The 10,762-nt window shown below is 47.4% G+C and overlaps 1 protein-coding gene across 1 annotated transcript in view; it reads right to left on the bottom strand.

Moving 5' to 3' along the window:
- Positions 1-10,762, bottom strand: part of LOC122550354 (alanine aminotransferase 2-like) — a 60,834-nt gene that overhangs the window by 7,408 nt on the left and 42,664 nt on the right. Inside the window, exons 5-9 of the mRNA XM_043691083.1 lie at positions 8,968-9,211; positions 8,248-8,327; positions 4,973-5,109; positions 1,297-1,475; positions 336-356 (exon numbers count right to left, since the gene is read on the bottom strand). Coding sequence (XP_043547018.1) covers positions 336-356; positions 1,297-1,475; positions 4,973-5,109; positions 8,248-8,327; positions 8,968-9,211 — 661 coding nt within the window. The remainder of the gene's footprint in view (positions 1-335; positions 357-1,296; positions 1,476-4,972; positions 5,110-8,247; positions 8,328-8,967; positions 9,212-10,762) is intronic.

Genomic DNA, 10,762 nt, shown 5'->3' with positions numbered 1-10,762 from the left:
CCTGACCTGCTGCGCTTTTCCAGCAACACATTTCCATCTAAGATCCCATAATGTCCAGGGATGTGCAGGTCAGGGTGGATTGGCCATGCTAAATTACCCATAATGCCCAGGGATGTGCAGGCCATATTTCTTGTGGAGGTCATGACAGAGCAGCTTGTGCTGGGGTTGGGTGGGGGGGAAGGGAGGAGCACAAAGAGAAAGGCTGGACTGAGTGAGAGAGATAGACAGAGCGAAGGAGAGATTGCACAGATGTTCTGGATTGTTCCTTCAGTGAACCCTGCTTGGCTCTTTCACAAAAACAAATCCCTTTTCTCAATCACGATGCTCTCTGTTACAATGTGTCCCGACATTTCGCACTCAATTCTTGGGCACTTTTCCCAGAATCACTGAAACTGATTCCGGAAGGGCATTCCAAAAAAGACCTTCAAAAGGGGATGATTTCTGCCAACGCTTTCTGCATTTGCTTTCTCTACTCTTTTAAACTAAAAGCTCCCTCTTCACTGTCCCCCCCATCCCAGGGACAGGGACAGCATGGGGTTAGACACAAAAGAAAAGTCCCTCTACACTGTCCCCCCATCAAACACTCCCAGGACAGGGACAGCACGGGGTTAGATACAGAGTAAAGCTCCCCCTACACTGTCCCCCCATCAAACCCCCCCAGCTATAGCATAGGTTATGAAGTGAAGAAATAGTAGTGAGCCGTTGATGTTGATAATAATTTAGGAGAATCTTATTGTGATTTCACTTACATTACTATTTGGACTTTTAGACTAGATTTAGACTAGATTTCCCTACAGTGTGGAAACAGGCCCTTTGGCCCAACAAGTCCACACCGACCCTCCGAAGAGTAACCCACCCAGACCCATTCCCCCCTGACTAATTCACCTATCACTACGGGCAATTTAGTATGGCCAATCCACCTGACCTGCACATCTTTGGACTGTGGGAGGAAACCCACACAGACACGGGGAGAATGTACAAACTCCACACAGACAGTTGCCCGAGGCTGGAATTGAACCTGGGACCCTGGCGCTGTGAGGCAGCAGTGCTAACCACTGAGCCACTTAATTTGAAATTCTAATGGAAACAAAGATGGCAGGATCTGGAGTAGGCCTATTGGCTCCTCAGGCCTGCTCTACTATTCAATAATGATCATGACCGATCATCCAACTCAGTATCTTATCCCTGCCTGCACGCAGACAGTTTGATCACTTTAGTCTGGAGAACATTCGGGTTTGATAGGGCTCCTGATCCCAGCCCTACACCCAGGAAGATTAGCTGCTGTTGGAAAGTCACTCACTCTCATGAACCTCTCATATGAGGGTTCTTCGGGCCGAGGAGGGTCTGTGATCACTCCGAGCACTGCCTGCCCCGACACTGGGGGGCAGAGACGGACAGAGACCAGTTTGATCAACTGCATCCTGACCTCAGGATCCAGGTTGACGAGTTCCATGTAGCCCCCCCGGTAACCACACCTACAGAGAGAAAGGAAAACAAACACTAACATTAGGAACATAGGAATGGAGGCAGGCCATCCAGCCGGTCCAGACTCTTCCACCATTCAATAAGATCAGGGCTGATCTGTGGCCTAACTCCATACATCTGCCTTTGGCCCATAACCCTTAATACTTTTGCTTAACAAAAATGTATCTCTCTCAGGATTAAAATTAACAGCTGATCCAGTACCTATGACCATTTTTGGAAGAGAGTTCCAAACCTCTCCCATCCTTTGTGTGTGGAAGTGCTTCCTAACATCTCCGCTGAACGCTCTGGCCCCTAATTCTCGGAATCTGTGACCTAGTTCCAGAATCCGCAACCAGTAAAAATTGTTTATCTTTATCTACTCTGTCTTTTCCCATTAATTGGGAAGATTTCGATAAAATCACACCTTGACCGTCTAAATTCTAGAGACAACAGAGGCCTAATTTGTATAATCTCCCCTCATAACTTAGCCCCTGAAAACCAGGTGTCGTTCCTGCAAACTGACTCTGAACTCCCTTCCAAGACCATTCCAGGCTTCCGGAGGTGGTAGTGACCAGGTCTGCTGCAGAGGAAAGTGGGCTCGAACCAAGGGTTCGGTATTTCAGCAGCATAACCACTGTTTTCTTTGTACTCCAGTGCTCTAGATAGAAAGGCCACCATTCCATTAACTGTCTGGATTAGTTTCTACACCTGACTGTGACAGTTTAAAGATCGAGGCACCTAGACCCCCAAGTCTCTCTGGGCACCCATTATATTTAACTTCATACCATCTGGAAGTTTTTTAAAAAAATCATTCACAGGATGAGGGAGTCACTAGCTAGGCATCATGTATTGCTTGTCCCTAATTACCCAGAGGGCAGTAAAGAGTCACCCACATTGCTGTGGGTCTGCAAGTCACGTGTAGGCCAGACCGGGTAAGGGTGACAGTTTCCTTCCCTCAAGGATATCAGTGACCCAGATGGGGTTTCCGACAATCGACAATAGATCCAAGGCCATCATTAGACTCTTTAATTCCAGATTTTTATTGAACTCGAATTCCACCTTCTGCCATGGCAGCACTCAAACTGGGGTCCCTGGAACATTAGGAGATAGTGAGGACTGCAGATGCTGGAGATCAGTCGAGAGTGTGGTGCTGCAAAAGCACAGCAGGTCAGCCAGAATCCGAGGAGCAGGAGAATTGACATTTCGGGCAAAAGCCCTTCATCAGTCATTTCCTGATTCATTAAGACTCATTCATAAAGTCAGGAAGTATGGGACACAGGGAGATTTGGCTATCTGGATTCAGAATTGGTTGGCTGACAGAAGGCAGAGAGTGGTTGGAGATGGAAAGTATTCTGCCTGGAGGTCAGTGTTGAGTGGGGTCCCTCAGGGCTCTGCTCTTGGGCCTCTGCTCTTTGTAGTTTTTATAAATGACTTGGATGAGGAGGTTGAGGGCTGGGTTAGTAAATTTGCAAATGTCACAAAGGTTGGAGGTGCCGTTGATAATATAGAGGGCTATTGCAGGCTGCAGCGCGACATAGACAGGATTCAGAGCTGGGCTGAGAAATGGCAGATGGAGTTCAACCTGGATAAATGTGAAGTGATGCGTTTTAGCAGGTCAAACTCGAATGCTGAATATAGGATTAAAGACAGGATTCTTGGCAGTCTGGAGGAACAGAAGGATCTGGGTGTGCAAGTACATAGATCCCTCAAAGTTGCCACCCAAGTGGATAGGGTTGTTGGCTGTCTTATGAAGAAAGGTCGAATAAGCTCAGACTTTTCTCTCTGGAAAGAAGGAGGAAGAGAGGAGACCTGATCGAGGTATACAAGGTAATGAGAGGCATGGATAGAGTCAATAGCCAGAGACTTTTCCCCAGGGCAGGATTGACAGGTATGAGGGTCATAGTTTGAAGATATTAGGAGGAAGGTATAAAGGAGATGACAGAGGTAGGTTCTTTACACAGAGAGTTGTGAATGCATGGAATGCGTTGCCAGCGGTGGTGGTGGAAGCAGAGTCATTGGGGACATTTAAGTGACTGCTGGACATGCACATGGATAGCAGTGAGTTGAGGGGTGTGTAGGTTAGGTTATTTTATTCTAGATTAGGATTAAACCTTGGCACAACATCGTGGGCCAAAGGGCCTGTTCTGTGCTGTACTTTTCTATGTTCTACGTTCTAGAACACCTCCCTAGAACATTACCTGGGTCTCTGGATAAACCATTAGGCCAAAATGTGACCTCAGTCCAATATGGATAAACTCACACTTGCTTACATTGAACTCCATCTGCTACAGTTTTGCCCATTCACTCAATCTATCAATATCCCTTTGAAATTGTATGCTGTCATCTACATTGTCTTTAATGTTACCCAACTTTGTGTCACCAGCAACTTCAGATACATAACTTACTACTCTTTTGAAATAAAAAAAAGCTTCCTTGACTTTCCTAACTGAAAATAAAATCTGTATTCCTCTGGGGAAAACAAAAATAAACAAACAAAACATGGCTCTCCCTTGACTCTATTACCAGGGGCAGGGGCCATAATGTTAAATAAACCTTCCTCGACTCATTAAAAAACAAAGGAAATGGAAAAATAAATCCCCTCTGCTCTGTCCCCATCCTGATGGTCCTGAGACAGGGTCAACAAGGGTTTCAAGTCCAAAGAAAAATTCCTCTAATCATTTCAACTAAAAATAGAATTCCCCTCACACTGACCCCATGAAGCACATCTGGGACAGGGACAGTCCGGGGGTGAAACTACCCCCCACCCCTGACCTTCCAAAGGGTCCAAATCAATACCAAAGGAAAATAAAACAGCCCTTTTCTGACCAGAAAACCAACAACAAACCATCAAACGGGAACTTCATTCAACTAGAATATCATTGTCCAAACTGATAATGCCCTCCAGCCCCCCACTGGTCACGAGAGGTCTCCACGGAATCTTGGAGCACTGTTCTCTCCTTCTCTTGGGATATCCGAGCAGGGATGTAACCGGGAAAGAGGGGCATTCCGAGCTCCACGACTACCTGGTGAGGGATGCACTAAAGCTTGGACAGTGGGGAAACAGCACCGCCTCAGGTTCTTCTGTCAAAGTTTAAGGGAAGTCTGTTCAGTTATCAGACCCTCGCATTGCCTTGATGTATAAAAACACGCTCCGCCATGAATTAGAATTGCCTTGGGACATCTGTGGGGAACTTCAAATTCCAGTGTTTGTTTTCCTGTACAGACTGTACAGAATTGTTACAATACCGGTGAGTGTTGACAAAAATATTTTTAATTAAAGTTTACTTTTGCAACAGAATAAAGCCCTGGGTGAAGGGAGGGTCAAAGTCAATACACATAACTTGGAAGGATGGATGGGTTACCAGGGAGCAGGCAATTGTCCCATTCACTGAAGGTGCCTCACCCTTGCCCTTCCACTCCCCTCCCTGGCCCAGTGACCCATCTTCATTCCACACACCTCATCCAATCCACCCAACGTTCATACTCCTGCGTCACTCAGTGTACTCACTCTCCCATATAACCCTTGGAGATGGAGTGGAACGAAGCCAATTCAACAATGTTGGAATACTCAGGACCCATCTCAAACAAAACCTTCTTAAAGGAATGGAACTGACAGCCCTCAGCGTAGACATTGTCCTGATAGACCTGTTGGAAGAAAAGGTAACAGGTTTGGAGTCAGAATACGTCTGCTGCTCACTATACTAATACGCACACACCAGCACATGGCAATCCTTTCATCATAAAAACCCACTTTAATTCTTGCCCACATTCCTCATCTGTTTCTTTACAGAGTATCCCTCAGGAAGCCAACTACCACTCCAAAANNNNCCTCCCCCTTTGGTGAAGTTCTGCAGTGCATCTTTCGAAGTGTACAGAAGAGGCCCTTTGGCCCATCGAGTTGGCACTGAGAAATCTACTGAATTATAATCTCACTTCCCTGGGCTAGAACGATGAACAGTCCAGCACAGGAACAGGCCCTTCAGCTCTCCTAGCCTGTCTCGACACAAGACACCTTCCTAAACGATATCCTTTTGCCTCTACTCAGTCCATATCCCTCTATTCCCTGCCTTGTAATGTCTCTGTCGAGATGCCTCTTAAACATTGCTATTGTATCTGTCTCCAGTACACTCCAGGCACTTCCCATCCTCTCTGTGTGTAAAAGACCCTGCCTCTCACATTGCCTTTAAACTTACCCCCTTTTACCTTAAACCTGTGTCCCCTCCTCATTGACATTTCTACCCTGGGAGAAAGGCTCCGACATTAACATACAGATGGATCTGGGCGTGCAGGTCCACAGGTGGCCAAGGTGATGAAGGCACAGGGCATGCTTGTCTTCATCAGGTGGAGCAGGGACTACAAGACTTGGCAAACCATGCGACAGTGATATAAAACCCTTGTTAGGCCGCATTTGGAATATTGTGTACGGTTTTGGTCGCCACACTACCAGAAGGACATGGAAGCTTTGGAGAGAGTGCAGAGAAGGTTCACCAGGGCGTTGCCTGGTCTTGAGGGCATTGGCCAATGGGGAAAGGTTAAACAGACTGGGATTGCTTTCACTGGAAAGACAGCGGCTGAGACAAGACCTGATAGAGGTCTACACAATTATAGAGGCAGAGATAGGGTGGATAGTCAGAGGCTATTTCTCAGGGTTGACGTTTCAATTACACGGGGTCACAGGTTCAAGGTGTGTGGGGGGAAAGTTTAAGGGAGATGAACAAGGGAAGACTTTCATGCAGAGAGTGGTAGGAGGCTGGAACACACTGCCAGTAGAGGTGGTGGAAGCAGGCACGGTGAAGAGGCATCTGGATGGTTACAGGTACAGGGAGGGAATAGAGGGATACGGACTGAATAAAGGCAGAAGGTTTGTTTATTAGTTCAGTTAGAGCATGATGATCGGCACAGGCTTAGAGGGCCGACGGGCCTGTTCTTGGGCTGTATTTCTGTTTGCTCTTTTCTCCATTCTATCCACGCTTCTCCCAATTTTGTAATCTTCTGCTAGGTCACCCCTCATCCTTCGACGTTCAAGTGAAAAACAAAACAAGTTTGTCCAATCTCCCCTCATAACCAACACCCTCCAAATCAGGCAACACCCTGGTAAACCTCTTCTGTACCCTCTCCAAAGTCTCCACCTCCTTCAGGTAGTGTGGTGACCAAAACCGTACACAATATTCCAAATGCGGCCTAACTAAATGTGGCCGATACAGCTAGTCCCATATTTGAAGTGTTCTGCCACTTCAAGTGCTCACCCAGGTATTTTTTTTTAAAAAAAGATTGCGAAGTTTCTCACCAGACCGACCCTCCCAGGCAGTGCATTCGAGACCCTCACCCCTTTTGGGTCCAAAAAACATAATAAACTTGGCAGTAAATAGTTGGCACACGCTGCTGCGACTGAGGGTGTGGAGGGAGTGGGTCTTTGTGGATCGGGTACCAATCGAGTGAGCTGCCTCCTCCTGGATGGTGTTCAGCTCCTTGATTGTTGTAGGAGCTGTCCCCACAGGAGGACCATTCTGCTGCTGTAGATGGCCCACGGTGCCTCATGGATGCCCAGTCTTGAGTTGCTAGATCTGTTCAATTTCTGTCCCATTTAGCATGGTGACAGTGCCATACGACACGATGGAGGGTATTCTCAATGTGAAGGCAGCACTGTCCCTACAAGGACTGTGTGGTGGTCAAACTTACCATTTGCAGATGACTCCAAAATTGATAGTGTAGTGGACAACGAAGGTGGTTGCAATGGGACCTTGGTCAGATGGGCAAATGGGCCGCAGAGTGTCAGATGGAGTTTAATTTAGATAAATGTGAGGTAATGCATTTTGGAAAGGCAAATCAGGGCAGGACCCATACACTTAATGATAAAGTCTTGGTGAGTGTTGCTGAACAAAGAGAACTTGGAGTGCAGGTTCATAGCTCCTTGAAAGTGGAGTCGCAGGTAGATAGGATAGTGAAGAAGGCGTTTGGTATGCTTTCCTTTATTGGTCAGAGTATTGAGTACAGGAGTTGGGAGGTCATGTTGACAAAGTCTTTTCCCTGAGGTCGGGGACTCCAGAACTAGAGGGCATAGGTTTAGGGTGAGAGGGGAAAGATATAAAAGAGACCTACGGGGCAACCTTTTCATGCAGAGGGTGGTACGTGTATGGAATGAGCTGCCAGAGGATGTGGTGGAGGCTGGTACAATTGCAACATTTAAAAGGCACCTGGATGGGTATATGAATAGGAAAGGTTTGAAGGGATATGGGCCAAGTGCTGGCAAATGCGACTAGATTAGGTTAGGATATCTGGGTCAGCATGGAGGAGTTGGACCGAAGGGTCTGCTTCCGTGCTGTACATCTCTATGACTCTATGACAGATGTACCTGCAGCTGGCAGCCTGGTAAGGATGAGACTAAGTATGTTTTTGCCACTTGTTGGTTCCCTCACCACCTGCCACAGTCAAGCAGCTATGTCTTTTAGGACCTGACCAACTCAATCAGTAGTGTTCATGCTAATCCCCTCTTGGTAATAGTCATTAAAAATCCCCCAGCTTTCATTACAAGGTGAAGTTGGACAAGCTGGAGCTCCTGGGATGGTCAAGGTTACTAGGCTCAGTGTTAGTCAGGGGTGGAGAAGCCTAACTCATCACCGAACCCTCTCCAGCAGCTTCTCAAGAACAAACCCAGAATTCCCAAAGATCCAGGGGCTAGTATATGGCCATTCACTCCACCCAGAATTCCCAGAGCTCCAGGGGCTAGTAAATGGCCATTCACTGAGCAGAGTTGCCCAATAGCAGCGACTTGCAGGAAATTACCTCGTCTGCCATCAGGAAAAGACCCTCTTCAGCAGCGAATCGAATCACATCTTCGATAACCTGCCGGCTCTGGACCTGGCCTATAGGAAAAGAACAAAGAATGGATGAGTTAACAGGAGGTGGAGGAGTAGGTGGGGAGGAGGAGGACGAGGAGAGTGAGGAGGAATCCCCTCCCCCCATTTCCCCCCCCGACCCCTTCACTGACCCAACATCCCTCCCTGTGCCTGAAGCCCCACCTCTAAACCTCTCCCCAACTTGAACCCCAAATCCCTCCTCCTCTTTCTCAACCCAAACCCACCCCATGAGATGAACCCCCTTGACCCTGAACTCCACCCCAACCCCTGACCTGAATTTTCTGTCCCCATTGAAGCTGGGGAATTGTTTACCACAGAGGGCTGTCGAGGCTGGGTCCTTCAGTATGTTTCAGGCTGAGACAGACAGAGTTTTCATCAGGAAGTGGACTGAGGGTTACGGGGGAAAACGCAGGGAAGTTGGGTTGAGGGCTATCAGATCAGCCCTGAAGGGCAGAACAGACTTTATGTGCTGAATAACCTACCTCTGCTCCTTGTAGTCTTCAAGAGAGACCTTGATCCAGATTCCAGCCAAATGAGGAGATCGTGCCCTGACCAACCCACATCCCAATGACAGCAACAGGAATGACCACTTGCTGACTATCCCTAACTCGCCCCACCCATCCTGCCTGGCTGTGCCTTTATTTACCTGTGGGGTTCCCAGGGTTAATAGCACAAAGTACTTTTGGGGTGCAGTAGCTCCTGGCTTCATTGAGTGCCCTTCGGAGCTCATCGATGTTCAGTGCCCAGCAGTTCTCCTCATCGAGGTAGTAATTGACCTGGACTCCATTCAGCTCTGCAATCGCTGCTGAATAGAGCGGGTACTGTGGGATGGGGATCATTATTCCAGTCCTTGATCGCCCCTCGCCAGATACCAGGAGTTTCAGAGTGGTCTGTGAAGAGAGAAATGTTACAAATGCTGGGCTTTCAAAGGTAGTTGATTTAAGGAGGAATGGAATACTCTGAAAGAGGGTTTGGGATCTGCCTGGGGACAAGCCCATGTAATGTTCCCGTACACACACCACCCTCTGTGTGAAAATGGTGCCCCTTAGTCTCTTTTATATCTTTCCCCTCTCACCCTAAACCTATGCCCTCTAGTTCTGGACTCCCCCACCCCAGGGAAAAGATTTATCCTATCCATGTCCCTCATAATTTTGTAAACCTCCATAAGGTCACCCCTCAGCCTCCGACACTCCAGGGAAAACAGCCCCAGCCTGTTCACAGCCTCTCCCTCTCAACATCTTTCCGATAGGAAGGAGGCCAGAATTGCACGCAATATTCCAACAGTGGCCTAACCAATGTCCTGTACAGCCGCAACATGACCTCCCAACTCCTGTACTCAATACTCTGACCAATAAAGGAAAGCATACCAAACGCCTTCTTCACTATCCTATCTATCTGCGACTACACTTTCAAGGAGCTATGATTACGCTCAGGAGGTTAAATAAAGGCAATTTGTTTAAGACGCTAAGATTCACTCTGACCAGGACAGTGATCATGTGATATCTGGGAGAAACTTTGTCAATCATGATCTCAGTGAACGGTGGATGAATAGATTCATACAGAGGCTCTGTGACCCCTCCAGTCTGCACCAACGTAACCACCATTAAAAATGCACTAATCCCAATTCCCTGTAGTTGATCCATTTCCTTGAATGTTACGATATTTGAAGCTCATCCAAAATTTATTTTCAAAGTTGTAAGACTTCCAGCTTCCACAACCTTCCCAGGCTGTGCATTTCATTAGGCTCGAGGGACTGAATGGCCTACTGTTCCAATGTTCTTCCATCCGAAACAGAAGATGAGTGATCCATGAAGAATGTGTGCAGTATATACACGTGTGGTTTCCGCGCTGTAAGCTTTAGGGGAAGCAGTGTTCCAGTGGCTTTGTGTTTGAGGTGCCCACAAAATAATGCTTGGTCAATGCTGGTGTGTGTTTACTGCAGCCAGTCTTCAAACTGGATTAGCTTGCCTTCTTCATTGTTTGCACCAGGCATGGAGGAATTCACCTCCTTTTACAACACATCAATCTCCAAAAGTACAATGACAAATTGGGAATTCCTGCAGGATATAAATCCAGTGACAGGGAACCAGTACAATGGAATTTGCCAAAATTGAAATAGAAAATTCACAACTATTCAACCTCTAACAGATAGACAAACAGAGAGAGAGAGAGAGAGAGAGAGAGAGAGTGTGCACATCAGACAGGGAGACAGAGGGCGAGATGGGGAGACAGTGAGAGAGAGGAGAGAGAGATAGAGAGAGAGAGACAGACAGAGGGCGAGATAGGGACACGGGGAGACAGAGGGGGAGATGGGGAGACAGAGGGCGAGACGGGGAGACAGTGAGAGAGAGAGGTAGTGAGACAGTGAGACAGAGAGAGAGACAGAGAGAGAGAGAGAGAGAGAGAGAGAGAGAGAGTGTGAGAGAGAGATATAGAAAAGA

This window comes from Chiloscyllium plagiosum, chromosome 5 (assembly GCF_004010195.1).
Source record: "Chiloscyllium plagiosum isolate BGI_BamShark_2017 chromosome 5, ASM401019v2, whole genome shotgun sequence".
Classification (NCBI taxonomy): Eukaryota; Metazoa; Chordata; class Chondrichthyes; order Orectolobiformes; family Hemiscylliidae; genus Chiloscyllium; species Chiloscyllium plagiosum.
This window is presented reverse-complemented; position numbering and strand designations above follow the sequence as displayed.